This window comes from Melospiza georgiana, chromosome 2 (assembly GCF_028018845.1).
Source record: "Melospiza georgiana isolate bMelGeo1 chromosome 2, bMelGeo1.pri, whole genome shotgun sequence".
Taxonomy (NCBI): Eukaryota; Metazoa; Chordata; class Aves; order Passeriformes; family Passerellidae; genus Melospiza; species Melospiza georgiana.
In genome coordinates this window covers 54597660-54614080 of record NC_080431.1, presented here as the reverse complement: position 1 = coordinate 54614080, position 16421 = coordinate 54597660, and the positions used below count along the sequence as shown (strand labels likewise).

At 41.7% G+C, this 16421-nt stretch overlaps 1 protein-coding gene across 1 annotated transcript in view; it reads left to right on the top strand.

Moving 5' to 3' along the window:
* The window catches only part of KPNA3 (karyopherin subunit alpha 3), a 47727-nt gene extending 39902 nt beyond the window's left edge, over positions 1 to 7825 (top strand). Inside the window, exons 13-17 of the mRNA XM_058045428.1 lie at positions 1174 to 1278; positions 1411 to 1482; positions 1597 to 1759; positions 2663 to 2757; positions 5092 to 7825. Of these exons, the coding sequence (XP_057901411.1) occupies positions 1174 to 1278; positions 1411 to 1482; positions 1597 to 1759; positions 2663 to 2757; positions 5092 to 5190 (534 nt within the window). The 3' untranslated portion in view covers positions 5191 to 7825. The remainder of the gene's footprint in view (positions 1 to 1173; positions 1279 to 1410; positions 1483 to 1596; positions 1760 to 2662; positions 2758 to 5091) is intronic.
* The last annotated feature ends 8596 nt before the right edge of the window (positions 7826 to 16421 follow it).

Here is a 16421-nt window from a genome sequence, read left to right as displayed (position 1 = left end):
TGCTGCAAGGCTGGGATGGAATAGGGAGAGTTTGATCAAAGTGATCAGTGCCTCCTTTTCCAGAGCGGTATTTTGTGTTATTTGGGGTTTTTTAGTCATTGTGCTATCTTCCATTGCAGAGATGGTCTGGTTGAGGAGAAGGCTTTTTTGTTTCTATTATGTAATTCCCCCATATAGTGTATCATTGAGGAAAAATCTATTTGTGAGGAATCTCTGTTTCTTCAGGCCCTGTCAACTGTGAAGATCTCTGAAGAAGTTATCTTTGACAGTCAAACTGATGTGATTTATTTTTGCCTTCCCTCTTAACTCTCACAAAAGAGTGATGAAGAGCTCTTTTGAAGGCCGGGGAATTATTTTTGTACCAAAAAAAAAAAAAGTCCAGAAATGCTTTCAGTTTTGTTTCAAGTCTATATTGTGAGAGGCAAATAGAAATAAAATACACGTCCCTAAAAAGTGGAAACCCATGGGTTTTTTTCCTGCAGTGCTTCATAATTGCCTTCTTGCCACATCTTTTACTTAAGATTGGAACCTTTTTAACATGTTCTGGATTGTCATGACAAGTACCTGCTTTGTAACTGGGAATTTATAACTGCCATCAGATAGGTGGTAGCTATGTGGATGAACCTTCTGAAGGAGTAACTGCTGAGCAAAGTCACAGGACAGTGTCATGTGTGATACATGAATGGGATTTGTGGACACCACTTCGTGTTACACGAAGAAAATGGGAGGTGGAGTCTTCCTTTTATCATAGCAGAAAGGTACTACTGAGCTGTCAGTAGTAGGATTACAGGGCAAGTCCTTTTTTTTCTGATACTTTACCAGTTTTCCTATTTTCCTCCTAAAACTGATTGAAAGTTTGAAGCCTGTCTGTGAGTCCAGCAGTGCAAAGTGGATATAAGGCATACATTTCTGGATGTATGGAGACACTTCTTGTGTGAGAGAGAATCTGGCCCTGTGAATCAGTCGTATTAATTTTACATTGATTCCTTTTATCTTTCACAGTACAATAAAAGTTTGTGTGCTACAAGTGCTACTGAGGAGGAGGAGGCTTGTCTAGTGATTGCTCATTGTATGATGTTAGGTTTTGAGGTGGTCAGGTTTGGTTAAGTTCTTTTTTTCATCTGCTGACTAGTTTTTAAACGTGCTCTACTTTTTTGCTTTATCCCATTGTAGGAAGCAGTTTGGTTCCTTTCCAATATCACAGCAGGAAACCAGCAACAAGTTCAGGCTGTAATAGATGCTGGGCTAATCCCCATGATCATACACCAGCTGGCTAAGGTCAGTCAAGCTATCAGCTATGCAAGTTGTCATCCTCTTTTTATAAATCTGACATGAGAAGTTTGTGATTTTTAATAAGTTTGACAGATGTTTCCATGCTGATTTTAATGAGCTATTAATTTTATTTTTCAGGGGGACTTCGGGACACAAAAGGAAGCTGCTTGGGCAATTAGCAATTTGACAATAAGTGGGAGAAAAGATCAGGTATGTGTAGTGGGATTTCAAGCTGTCACTAAAATGTTGTATATGCAGCCATTTATGTAAGAAGCACAATGCTGAAATTTTTGTTGTTGTTGTTTTTTGGTTTTAATTATTTAGGTTGAATACCTTGTACAACAAAATGTAATCCCACCGTTCTGCAATCTACTCTCAGTAAAGGATTCTCAAGTGGTGCAGGTGGTGCTGGATGGCCTGAAAAACATCCTGATAATGGCTGGTGATGAGGCTAGCACAATAGCTGAAATTATAGAAGAGTGTGGAGGTAAGAGCTTACTAGACTTTTAAAAAATTGAATTGGCTGGATGTTATTCTGTCCTCCCCTTGCTGCTGTTGATGTTTACTGTAGTGTTATTTAACATGGGCTATTTGAGTAAACAAGGGAGACTTTTTAATGAGAGACATTACTTTTTTTTTTTTTCTGTTTATTTCAGTTGGAGATGGCTGTGTAGAGGCAATTGTTGAAGGAGCTTTCTGTAGCATAGGTATTTTTTAGGTTTCAATGAGAATTGTAATTCTTTTCATTTGACAATTGCACATACTTTGTCCTGTGGCAAAACACACAATTCTTGCTCCAGTTCATTGCCCTGGAAGCAGTTTTAGGATCATAATTTCATTACAGAGCAAAGCAGGATAAGGAGTCTCTTCAATATCACAATCCAAGTTGTAATGTATGCTAATTAGTGTATTATAATAAAGAAATACTGAAGAACATAATGCACTGCAAGCTTTTCCCTTGTGTTATTCCATGTCCAGTTTGAAAATAGGAGTAGTCTTTTAGCTGCTTTGTCACCTTGCTGTTTTAAACTTACAGCCAACACACAAGCATAGCCACTTCTTTTTGGGGATACATAGAAAGCACAGCGACTAACCCAAAAGTTACGTAGTAGACAGAAGTTTTAAAAATGAAAGAGTTTTATCTAAATAAAGAGAAGACTTCATTATCCATTGCTCATAAAATGGAATATTCCCTGGCATATAAAGTTCACAAACTACTTCTCTTTCCTCTTAGAGACAAAGAGAGCTGCTGTGTACATCATATTTTCAAACTGAGCTGCATCTTTTCTAGTGTGTTTCAGTAGTAATGTTTAATTATTTTTATTTTTTTAAAGTAGTCAGTAACTTTGGTTTAATCTTGCAAAACTCTTCTCCATTTTCTTTCATTCAGGATTAGAGAAAATTGAAGCCTTGCAACAGCACGAGAATGAAGACATTTATAAACTAGCATTTGAAATTATAGATCAATATTTCTCTGGTGATGATGTAAGTATGCTAAAGATGGAAAAGTATATGCATTGTGCTCTTAGCTCAGTAAGTACATTGTCACTGTTCCTCAGCTCCAGTGGTCATGAATATACATTATCTCCTAAGTCAGTTTTCCTGGTCCTTGTTCAGTAGTTTCCCTCAATTTAAAGTCTTTGTAGAGTTTCTCAATGTCAGGACTTTCCTTCAGCAAAATCTAGAAGACTACTATAGTTTTGCCTAACAAATTGATCAATGCTCACTTAGTTTTGTCAGGTTGACATGCAATTACTTGTGATTAGAATCTAAACAGTTCTCTGGCTCTCCTTTTTCATTTTCTCTCCTCTTTTATTTTCTCCTACATCAGTCTTTGAAAGGGGCAGCAGATCCTTACTTTCAGAAAATGTTTGTATTTCAACTCTGTATTTGCTCAGTCTGGATTCTGCAGTGAAAAGCGTCATCAAAACTATTAACACTTTTTGCAGCTGTTTGATGTAGTGTTTTGTTGTACCTAGGGATAGGTGTTTTGACCTTCTGATTCTAGCTCCTCCTGCTACTGGCTGCTTGTGAGTTTCTGAGGAGCACTTCAACATGCAGTTCAAAGACAAATTATCTTTTCTAGGCTTTGCAGGGTGTCTGCAGTTCTACAGCCTAGTAGAACTGTTTTCAGTACTTCTCTTAAATAGAGCTGGCATTTAGAGAGTTCTAACTTCAGGAGTCAATAATTTTCAATTCATGGGCCCATTATATGATTGGAAAGTTAGTCACCAGAGGTTAAGATATGTGAGAAGTTCCCTATGCCTGTAGTGATTCTGTGAGAAGTGTCCTAGAGTCTCCACAGAGTCTCTAAAACTTGTGTCTAACTGAAGAGTGCAGTCTGGTTGATGTGGGTGGAAAATATCTCTGTTGAGGTTAGTACTCACTTTTGTGCATTTACTTTTTACATTAATACAATTTAATCTATGCCTGATGGGCTGAATATGCCTGCTTTACTCAAGAGCAGGACTTTCCTTCAGATTATTATGTTGTTAGTATGTTTTCTGGAGCTTCTGACACTCAGAATTGTAGGAATATCCATAATTGCTCCAGGGAGACAAGAGATTGGTTATGGTAGCCTGATTGGCACTGCTATGATGGACTGTCCAGGAGTGTTCTTGCCTTCTGTCACTTCAGGAGCTTCTGTATTCTCATGAGACGTTGCTGACTCCTTGATGTCCCTTCATTGCTAATCCCATCTGTTCCTTTGCTGAGTCCTGTAAAGTGCACAGCCTGTACTTTATTACCAGCACTAACAGCTTCCTGACTTCAGTTTTGTATGTTAAAGGCAGGTGAGCTTAGGTGGGGTTACTTTGTAGTATCCCTGCAGAAGGCAGAAGTGCTAATTTATCAAGACAAAAATGTTTAGTGAAACGTTCTGAAACCAGCTCAGTCTTCATGTGGGCATGACGTGCAGATTGTTGTGGTCACAAACGGCCTCAGTCTCTTCCCCCTGCTTTAGACAGTGTCACCCAAAGTCAAGAGAGGGATTTTAGATGAGTCAGTTCTGATGTGTGCACTACTGCAAGGCCGGATCTTGGACAGCCGTTCAGACCCCCGCACACAAGGGCTCTTCCTGCTTCAGAATGACACATGATCTCAAATGAGGCTCAGAGAGCAGTGCAGCTTGTGATTTGCCGGAGGATGAGTAGGGTTTGAAGTTGTGCATTTTGTTGCTACTTACCATGTTATTTGCTAGTTCTTGAGGCTGTAAATACCAAATTCTAACAGCTCAGAGGAGGCTGGGGGAAGTTGGCTGCTGATGCCTTTCACTCTGTATCAATAGAGCAATGAAGTACTGTTGATGTAAAACCAAATTCGGATTTTGTGCTTATGAGACTGCTCTGAAATGAGTTCTAAATCCTTCAAATTCTGATAGGAGATACTAAGTCTGTTAAGCTTTATATAAGTATTTCTATCAGCTGCTGATAAAAATACATTTTCATTTTGAAAGAAAATGGGAGAAAATACAAAACTAATTTTGGAATCCGCAACTAGTGATTAGCCAACTCCAGAAGTACTAAAAATTGGCACTGGAAATTAAACTGCGTAGCTAAAATAGCAACTGCTTTGACCAAACAGCAGCACTGGCCCTAAATTACCATAAAAATTTTCTGTTTCCCTAATGGTATTAGAACAGAGTTGATGTGTTGTTCTTTTTAAACATATTTGGAGAATTTAATTGGAAAAACAGATCTAATTTTGCTGCGATAATACTTTGAAAAAAAAGAAAACATGAGTGTTTGTGAATTTCTTCTCTGTGTACCCAGTGATGCAGGAAATCAGCCTCTAATGTGTTTCTGCTGTTGTGTTTTGTAGATTGATGAAGACCCCAGTCTCATTCCTGAAGCCACTCAAGGAGGTACTTACAACTTCGACCCAACGGCCAACCTTCAAACAAAAGAATTTAATTTTTAAGTTCAGAAAAAGTGCAGCTTCTCTTGTCCCACACCAGTACGAAGCACCACCAGATGGCTACCAAGTGAAGAAACAAAAGGCTCCAAGACACACATGCCTCTTCGTTTTGATGCTTCTAAAGCAAGCCATGTATTGGTCACTTTGCAGTTGCCAAACATCACTATCACATGGACTGTAAATGCATATGCATGATCTCTTAAACTGTTTCAGAATTCTTTTTAACAGTCCCAACTACCTTTTTTTGCCTTTTTCCTGGTGCCACATGCTGACAACCGCAATCTGCAGTTTTGTTAAGAATATTCCATAGTGGTGGCACATTGGCTTTCCACGGAAAAGTAGCTTCTTTGGAAAATGGTGCGCTGTGGATCAAGACACTTTGGTATGATGCATACATTTTGGAAGACTTTACAGGGGCCCAGTTTGCTCTGAGCCTCCATCATCGTCCTCCACAAACATATTTTCATAAACTTTATGTGGAAGAATAGATTCAAAAACGCAAGCCAAATGAATTTCATTGGTGAAACTGAAATAAAAGTAACTTATAGAAACACAACACTTGGCAATTGATTAAACACTTAAGTTTAAAAGAAACAAAAAAAAACTACTTCAGCTATCAGTAATTGATGTGTGTTCATTAACTGCCTCAGAAACCAGGGTTGGAGAATGAACTGTAGATTTGGACTGGTGAAGCTTTTGCCATTATACCTAATTTTTGAGAACAGCGAGCCCTATTTGACCACTCACTTCAGCCTGTGTGTTCCTGCTGTTTTGAAGTAATCAAATGCTGTGCATGGTATTTTACCTGAGCTACAACCTGTTATGGACTTGAACTTCTGTTTAAGCTGAAAGCAAGAGTCCCAGACTGTAGAAAAAAATTCTGTCCAAAAATGTATTAGTTAAAAAGAATCTTGCTTTCAACTTTCAGTAGTCAATATCTTCTGTTTTAAATTGATAATTGGATATGGTTGATTTATATTGGGTTTAAACTGTGGAGCTTTCATGTTTACTGTAATTTAGTCTTAAACTATTTTTTACTTAGTAACCAGTGCTTATGATGATGTGGTTGGCAACAAACCAGCAACTACTTAGAAGCGTCATAAAAGCTTCATTCTTGGAGTATTGGAAGAATAATTCACAAGTTAGTCTCAAATCTTATTCATGTGATTAAAAACATACAAACTGGTTGATGTGTGAGGCTGTATCGAAGCTGCCGTTACTCAGCGTAAACCTGATGTGCAGCGCACATTAAATAACTTTCTATAGGGTATGTGAAGTCATTGCTTTTGGAAAATCGCCTGACCCAGTCACTCTCAAAGGGATTTTGGTATTGCTGGGGTGAGGATCGGTAATTTTGAAATTCTGTAAGCTATCACACAAACTGGTTTTGTTGCTGTTGTTTACTGGGTGTAATTTCCCAATGCATTGATGTGAAGGGATAGAAAAATCTAAACTAATTTAGTTATTGGATGTGGGTTGTATTTACTGTGATGAAGATAAGGACAGATGCCATCAGAGCTTTGTGGATCAGCTGTTTTTCCACTGATGAACAACACATAGCAGGTGTGCATTCATTAAATATATATCTGCCAAGGTGGAGCCACTTTAAAGAGTGAGTTGTCTTGTATCTCAGCTGGATACAAGCGTATGTTTAAACTGCAAGATTTTTACTTGCTAGATAATCTGTTTTAATATAGTGGTTTGGCCTCTGATTATTTATAGGTTTTATAAATTTTAGAATCAATTTCTCTTTAAGGTGGCTCAGATTTTTCAACTCTTGTGCACATAAAATTGAGTTGAAGTTCATTGTGCCTTTTTTCTTTTCCCAGAAGTTGAGTTGAAGCTTCATATGGTAACTGCATCCTATTCACACACTATAGTCTAAAATCTTGAAACTGTGTGGTGTTCGCTAAAAAACTAAACAATAAAAAGTCAAAGTTAGGTAAGGTCACAAAGTTTTTGTGAAATTAGAGTTCCAGCAGATGTTATTGTGAACAAATATTTCCCCCTTCTAATTCAGTCTAGTCTCCAGTACGCCATATAGACTGATGCATACCCAGTTCAGCCTACGCTCACTGTTGTTCTAGAGATTACATGCAAATTGATGCTGAAACAACAGTTTCCCTCTCCTGTCAAGATTCGATCCTTTTCTTGCACTCAATGCATTACAATAAAAGTGAACATCGGAGAACTGGGTAAGGCAGGTCAAAGTGCTTGCTCAGTTCTTTCTGCTGTGACCTTATCAGCTTTTGATTGGGATTGCACCATTTCATAGTTAATAAAGGAAACAAAGTATATTGCTGCACTTTTACGTTTTCAGAACAGTGTTTAAAATTGCATTGTTTTTATTATTTTTTTAAACTATCAGTTAAAATAGACTAAAACGTTCTTTCAAAGAGGCATCTAAATGTGTTCCTAATTTTGTATATGGGCTTAGGTTTTGTAACCAATAAAAAGCTGCTATCAAATACTATAAAACATTCAAGAACTTATTTTGAAGGTTATGGAACTGCTTAGTCTTCATGGATTGACTTAGGGGTTTTTGTCTTTGACTAGATATTAGTTAGCAGAACTCCGCATCAAAGTTTGAATATGTTACAAGTATGAATAAAGCAAGCTAATGCAGTCATCTCTGAAACTTTGGATACGGAGTTTTATACTTTGTATGGAGATGTTTCCCAGGTGTGTACAGGGGGCTCTGGTAAGAGGGCTGCAGCTGTTCCATGTAATTATTGAAATAGTGACTTCAGTTCAAGGGCTTGAAGGAGGACCAAGAGTGTCAAGGAACTTCCACAGTTGTCTTCTACTTCCAGAAACATCCTTTCAGGCTCCTGATGCGAGGCTGATTGCTGATTCAGCATTAATTTAAGCTCAGGATCCTGCACAAGGGGAGCCCAGCTCCTGCCCAGTGTGGGTTGGGAGGGAGTGTGCACCAAAACTGGCCTTGGGCCAGACAGCCTTTCATGGCCAGTATCCCTCCCCCTGGCACAAGTGACCCCATTGGTGCTGCTTGGGAACAGCTTGGAAGTGTCAGGGACTTGTGTTATCCAGCAGCCTCCTAATTAGTACAGTCCTGCTTTAATTACAGGGCAGCACCAGTGGAAGGGGAGACCACTTGAAAGGTGCCTGTGACTGTAGCTGTGGTTTTGCCTTCCTTTCTCTGTATCAGTTGGCTGAGCCACTTGGAAAAACCCCTGTCTCCGTGGGTGGGAGATGGAGAAGAGCTTCCAGTGCTGTGTTTAAGTCTTTACAAATGTTCGTCCATGGGGGGATATAAAGGAAAAAGATTTCATAGGAACCTAACACCAATTTCCAAAAGCTGTTTAATCCCTTTGGTTCCTTCAGCTTTCAGGTGACAAACTGAACTGTGTTGGGTTTTTGCAACCTGATAATCATCCTCTAGATCCTACCTGGAGTACATGAAAGACACTACATTGGAATAAATAATGCATTATTTTAAGACATGTCTTGTTTAGAAAGAGTAAAGTGCAGATCATCTTAATGTTCCCCATACTTGTAAAAATACAGACGCTTCCATTTTGTTTGCTTGATCTGCTGAACAAAGAAATGAGTAAGAACAGCCACTGACAGGTAGATGTTTCATTGATTTTTTTAATCTCAGATAGCTGAGGCCCACTCTGTTATTCTGCTCTTTGCTAATGCCCTCTAGATTCTGAATGTCATTCAAACTAGTCCTTTCCACCAAATGCAGTGTGTTGTGTTCCTTCTATTTTGTTGCATAAAATGTATTCCTTTTTGTGGCATAATTATACTTCTATTCAAACATATGTAGGACAACAAATTATGCCAAGCCATTAGGAAGCCCTTTTCAGGAAGAAAAGGATAAAAACCCAATCAGTAGAAAACTGTGGGCTCCAGCAGGCAAAGCCTTGGGAGATTTTGCTGCAGGGGTTTGTTATGATTGTCACTGTCACCTTGACAGCAGTGTGAGCTGGAGCTGCCTGAGATGCGCAGGTTTGGTCTGCTTCAGGCTGGGACATTATTTGAGGCTGCTCAGGAAAACTGCTCTGTGTCAAGATGCAGTTTAGGAGCTAGAGCAGCTTTCTGCTTCCCTGATCCGAGTTTGTGTGTGCACCATCCTGCCACAGAGATGGTGATGGGCAGGTCTGCTCCGTGCTGCTGCCTTGGCCTGGAGCTCTCCAGCTGCTGCTGCAGGCACACGAGCAGCTTTGTGTGCAAATGCACTCAGGATACAGCTTTCTTGAGCAGCAGCCCAGTTTGTAAAGGAACTTAAAAGCTGATTTTTTTTCTGACCTTAGTTGTGAAGTTTTAATGTTGGAGAGATAGCAACCTTGTGTACCACGCCTAAGAATGTTAATAAGATTATTTTTTTGTTTTAAAATGAAGGTTGGAGCCTTTGGGCTGCTGCCTTCGTCTGTAGGAGTAGAATAGGTGAATGTCACCACACAACCTCAGAGGAAGAATGGCAAGTTCTGTGAAGGATTTAGAAACCCTGCAGGAAGACTCTTCCGTGGCTGCGTTGGGGGAGCTGCAGAAGGAAGTTGGTTCTCCGTTTGCTCCGTACACTAAATAGGCTCCAGGGACACACAAAGGTGTGGAACATGGATTAACCATCCTCTTTCCGAAGTAGGGTCCTGTGGAAAACTGGTGGTTGGATTTTTTTAATGTGCTGAAATGAAGTGTTAGGGAGCTCATGTCTGCACCTGCTATTTGCAGGCTGATCATCTTTAGTGACTGTATTTGATTGTTTTTAATCCTGATTCATGGAGCCAGATGATTGCCCATACAAAACTGTTTGTACACTAAGAGGGAGGATGAAACTGAAATATTTTGCCAGTGGGCTTTCAGCAAGGTCAGTTTGTAAGTTTGTGCAGAGAAATGCTCAGGGGAAGCTGCAGCTCTTGCCCTGAGATTAGACTCATCTCTGTTCTGTTTGATGCAGTTTGCAGCTGGTTTCCCCTGCATTTTGTACTTTTATATCCCGGTAGAGCTCCCTGAAATCTGCATTCTGCCTGCATGTTATAACATTGAAAATAAGGGATAAATTCCTTCTGTTCTTGCCATGATGATCCCAGCTTGCAGGAGGTCTGCCCCAGTAATTGTGACAGTATTTATTTGACACTGATTCTCTAGGAGTGCTTGGCCTGGTCATAGGTTTTGTCATGTTAAGCACAGAAGCACATACATCTCAGGAGGTGATGGGTGTAGAGGGAGAATTTGGACTTCTCTAATTCTCACGTTTTAAATCACATACGTAGAAAAATGTGTTGCTTTTTCAAAAGAAAAGTGCTTTTTCAGTTGTTTCAGATGTCTCAGTCACTGCCTTTACCAGTTTGGAACAAACATAAAATTTTTTAGAAAAAAAGTGGCTAAACTTCCCACTCTTTTAATGTGTATTTGTTTCAATTGCTGCTGAAATGCTGCATCTCACATGGAAAAATTTCTGTCCAAAAGGCTCGTTTGTGAACGTTAACAGGGAGCTGAATGTGCTGGATACTTAGCAATAATACTTCCAGCTCTGTAATATCAGTCTCAAATTCTCACATTTCAGGGCTCTGTGCTAAAATATTTAACCCTTTGGTGAGAAAAGGGCCCAGTCCAAGGGGAGTAATTTCCAAGGTGGCACCTTGCTCCTGCAGCAGCAGTGTTTTCCTTTCTCCTTGCCATCGAACTGCTGGGGTTTTATGCAACCACATTGTCAGCAGCATGGAGCCAAGAGTTTGCACTGAGCTTTGTGTGGCTATTATTATCCAGGAAGGTGTTTTTGTGTGAACTCAACCAGAGGTCTGTTCTTGAAATATTAATAACTGATGGAAAGGGAAAAATCACTTCTTGTAAAGATCACAGTTTGCTCTGTATTTGATATTTTAGTCAACATCTAAACTCCTGAATTTCTCCAGGAGTTTTACTCACCTCAGTTGTGTATTAGTTTAAATTTAATAGAAGAAAGACTCAGCCCTTAAAGATGGGAAAGAAAATTTGCAAATGTGAGTCCTGCATGTTCGGAAATGGAAGTTTACTGAAGTCCATTATTTCTCTTGATGTAACCTGGGGGCAGCTTCTTAGGTTTCCAGTTGCAAGAATACAAAAAGTATTCCTCAGGGCCTTTGTTTGCTCTTACCCCAGTCCCAGTCACCTCCTCAAAGAGAAGCACTGCAAGCACTAAAGTGTTTCCACTGAGAACCTGGGGGCTATCTTCTCTCCCTGTTGGGAATCATCAGACAACGGGCTGCTGGACTGCTTCCATATTCCTTCCAGCCTAAGAGAGTGCAAGAGCTGAAAGCAGTGGCAGAGGAGCAAAAGCTCCTTGCTAGGTGGGTGTCAGTGCAGGCTCTGTGCCCGGGGACTGACTGCCCAAGTCAGGCTGTCCCCCTCCCTTACACCAGGGGAAGTTGGTGTGGACATAATTTGCTCTTTACTCTGTGTGTAGTTGCTCAGGGTTATGAAACAGATGGCTGGAACTGAACCATTGACTTGAGGCTGCCTAGCTTTTGTTTTGCAGATGAAATTTCCTGCACTGTCCCTGTTTTTTAGGGTTTGGGTGTTTCTTTTGGGGTTTTTTTTCTGTTTGTTTGTTTGGGTTTTTTTAACAACTGTATTATTTAGATTGCTATTCTATCATGGATAAAACAGGCAGTCTCAAAGCTCACAGCAGGCATGTCATCTAAAGCTCTTTCTTGGGGTGTTACCTTCAAGAAAATGGCAAGGAGATCCATGAAGTGCCAGCACCAAAGAAACTGAGATAATTCCATGAGGATGCATGTCGTGGGAGGGAGATGGAAGGGACTGTGAGATGCTCCTGCATGGCCTGGACCGGGCAGTTGGGGGCTGCATTTCCGCAGGCAGCTGATCCAGTGACAGGCAAGGGCAGGGTGGGCCAGGGCCAGCCCTGAGGGCGCAGGAGGGCACTGCCTGTCGGAAGCCATTCTGAGGCATTTTCAGCCTCTCTCTCGGGTCGAGGCCCTCATCTTTCCCAGGGAATTAACTCTCTAAGGATCTGTTTTCCAGGGATTTTCCTGTCTCCAGCAGCACTTGAGCTCCCATGCAGTGGTGGAGGTGGCCAATGGGGTCTTCAGCTCTGCCAGGGAAGGGTACAACAAGGTCATTTGTTTGCTCTGCTGATGGTGCTGGGGGAACAGATAGCAACGTGAGTGGGTTTGTGGTGTGGAAGAAAGGTAGGGCGCAAAAAAACCGCAACAAATCTATTTTTTTTAAATTTGACACAGAGTGGCATCTCATTGAAGTAAATCACAAGTGCTTCTTCCCAGGATGGAAATAGAGGAGAATAAAGGTCTCCCCAAGGAAGAAAGCCTGGAGGAACCAAGGGGTCAAATCAGCACCTTCCTGCCAGGCTGAGGTGCCTGTATCACCCAAAGGCCTGGGGTTGCCTGCAGCCATCTCCAGCAGGACATGTCCCCCACCCTCCCAGTCATTCCCAGGCACTGTCTTTGCAGAGCTGCTTTTTCTCAGAAGCACGGCAGACATCATGTCCATTCTTCCCAGGGCAGCTCTGGAGACTCAGGATTATTTTCCCATGCTTGCAGTCCAACACCTGCTCTTCCTGGCTGAGCTTCCTTCGCTTTGCTAGTGATGGGTCCACCCCGCCATGCAGAAATGGAGCATCCTCAGGAATGGTCTGTCATGTTTTCCCTCTGTATTGGCCTTCCCCAAGGAACAGGGAGAAGCTACATCTCCATCCTTGTGCCAGCTCCATCCTGAAGCAGATGTGCACACACTTACAGCTGGTGCAGTGCTGAACCCCTGCTCCAGCCCTGTACTGACCCAAACCTCACATCTCTGAAAACACTGCCTGTGTTGAAAGGTAGACTTTTAGCACTGAAGACTTCTAGTCTTCATTTACACCATTATTAAACAAAAGGACTACTGTTAAGTGCTGTCAAAAGCCAGAAGATCGTGAGGTATAAATTTTGTGTCTTTATAAGCAGAACAGACTGTCCCCTGATCCCCCAGGAAATGAGGGTCACAACTCTCCTCCCAGCAGGTATTTTTCTTCCCCAGGAAACCCCCAGTTTGGTCTTTGCAAAGTCCTTTCCCACCATTATCAAACCTCACATGGACACATGTGACTTTGTTGTCTCTGCAGAAACCAGTGGCTTTGTAACCCCACCACTGTTCGATTAAAAAGCAGATATTTCTCTAATGCCCAAGGCAAAGTGTTGCTGCAGAGCCACCATTCACCAAGCAGGGCTTTTGTGCAAGTGGTTGTGGCCTGTTGGGAAAAAACCCTCATTGCCACATCCAAATGTGTTCAGCAGGCCAAAAAAATCCTAACAAAAATCTGATGTGTAAGGGAGAATTAAAGAACAGTTTGTCAGCTCCAGGAGCTCCAGGGAGATTGTTTCTCACAGCAATTAGCAGACAAGACATTGATGGTGCTGGTCTGGCTTAAAGCATTAGAACTTTGGAGAGGAGGAGTGCCCAGGTTGGGTTGGAGTAGGGGTTTGTGCTTTGGGCCACAGAGAGACAGGTGGAGCACAGGCAGAGGGGGACACACTTGTCAGGTGTGGGTCACAGCAGTTGGTTAAATTATCTTTTTTTTTTCCCTTTTGGCAGGAATTTTGTGTGAGTCACACTGTGTGAAGTATGAGATGTGGGGATGTTGCACTCCTGGCCATGGATGCATTGCTGAGTTCCTAACCCAAATCCCAGCCTTCACCTGGCATTTTTAACAATATCCAGATGGCAGGCTCAGGGCTTTGACTGAAGCAAATGCATCATGAAAAAAATCAAGTGTGGGAAAGCTTAGATGAAGGCCAGTAATTAACCCTTTGAAGCCTGTGATGTATTGAACAGTAGTTTGTCATCTGTCTTAATCATTATTGCATGACTGGCTTTTAATACCATTTAGCACCAGTTTTGAGTTTTTTAAGACATGGCATCACACGTGGTTTTGCTCCTTGTTTTTTGCTGGTAAATTACCTGTGCAGAATCTTTGTAAGTGGCATTTCAGGGTTTCTTCAAGAGGAAGAAATTACTTTGCAGCTGTTAGGTGTATTAAGCAAAAATGAAGACATTTCACTGCATTATACAGCCTGTCTCTTAACAAAAAACGGGGGATCCGAATTTTTTTTTCCATATTGTATTTGAAAAGAAAGCTCTTATTAGCCTTTAAAAAACTTCTTATTGACCTTTCTTCCCCTGAGCATTTTCCAGGTCTCTGGCTGCTGCCCAAACACTCTCTGCCCAGTGTTACATCCGGTCACAGATCCCTCTCATGCACCCCGTGCCTGCCTGTTCCCTCTTGAAATACTTTTGGCAACTCTCCATGCCCTCACCCTGCAGCCCTGGGATCTCATGGTTCCCCTCTGGTGTCAGGCCCTTCAGCAATACTGAAACCCATCAGGGAAGCTCCACCAGGAACTGCAGGACAAATGGCACGTCGCTCCACCTGAAAATAAAGCAACAATGCCAGCAGCAGAAATCAGCTCCTGTGGAGGTAGAAACTGTTTTGTGTCATGGACTGGCTGGAAAATGGAAGTTGTGAAGAGAGCAGGGAAAAGGTGAGTCACCCTTCCTGAGCTGGTGAAGAGGGAAAGATGAATCGTCCTTCCTGCTTTTAATGTTGGTTGTTGGGGTTGTGCTTTTTTTTTCTCCCCAGTTTGCTGCTTTCCTGCTCTCTGGAGTAGGATGGAAATCTTCTTGATAAGAATTAAAAAATAAATCTGTGTTGTGTTCATACTCAGGAAGCTGCTTTAAAAACCAGTCCTACAGAAAAGTTAGTAAATCAGTGAGGAATAAGCTATGTCCTTTCATCAACAGTGTGAAAGAGCAGGGAAGTGTCTTGGTGTCCTTGAAAAAACAGCAAGGCATGGTGGTAACTCCCACTGCAGTGATCCCTGCAAAACAGAGAAGGGATGGGAGGCCCAGGGGCTGGAATTGCTGATAGGGCTGGGCAGGGAGGCTGCTGTGACAGCTCCAGGCAGAGTAGATGATTGTAAGGCTCACCTCAGTGGAGGGGTGGCTGGGAAGGTTAATGCACAACTATGGATTCTGGTTATGTCCCTGTAAAGGTTAACACACACCAGAGTGCATCCAGCAAAGTTTCTAAAAAAGGGTCTTGAGCAACCAGAGTGGGCTCTGGGACAAATAACTCCTGAAGGATGCTTCAAATTTGTGAGGAACCTAGAAAAAAGTTCTAAGGATTTTTCTTTTACCTGCTATTCAGAGAGAAGCTATGTTATTTTTAGAAATCAGTGCTGAGACTGTGACATCTATCACATGCCCATGGAGATGGAATCTAAGTTTGAGGGTGCTCTCCTGGCTGAAATCCATGAGGAGAGATGTTTTAGGGATTAATATCACTCCATGTGGCAGGGGCTCTCCTGCAGAATTGCCAGGAAAGAGGTAACAAACTTCCCTCCCTCGAGCTGGCTGCTTCCTACAGACTGCCTTTGAACCAGGCAGGAGTTTTGACACCAAAACATTTAAGTGCTCCTGGGTGAGTGTCCAGCAAGCCTTTGATTAGAGCAGTGCAGTGCTCATTAGACTGACTTGTTTTAGCAGCTGTCCAACACAGGAGAAGAGAGAAATCATTGGAAGTAAACTCTGTGTTTCTATTTCAAATATTATGACCCATCATTGCTCTGACAGTCTCTGAACAATGGCATAAATGGGCTGAGTAATGTGACCCAGCGTCCAGAAAAGCCTTATTCCAGAAAACAAGGCTGGTAAATCACATGGTGCCCCATGAGATGGGGTGTTTTGCCAAATTACTGCTTCAGGGGAAGTGAGAACAATTTCAGTAACTGGAATGTTGCTTCATCAGTTTCAGACCCTCAGGATTCCCATTACCCTTCCTTCCTCACCTCCCACCTTGCTGTTTGCATTTTTAATCGGTGATGTCTGCCAAAGGCTGGTGGTTACCTCCATTTGCTGCCAGAAAAGCCCATTTTTTATCTTTTTAAAGAGCTTAGAAAACACTCAGAGAAAAATGGGAAGGCTTCAGTGCCTCTTTTTACTACCAGCAGACAATCCTGTAGAGTTGAATGCAGGCATCAAGGGGCAATTAGGAGCAAGACATCACCACAACAGCCTTTCAGTGTGTTGAATTTACCTTGCTGCACAATTCTCTGTTTTGTGCCATGTGAGACACAAGACCAAAACACCAGCAAACTCAACTAGTACAAGTTTTTTTGGCATGGCAATGCAGTACAGAGCCTTTTATGGCCATTTGGGACACTAGCCTCTAGAACTCATGTCCAAAATGGCCAACAGATGTGTTGGAGCCTTGG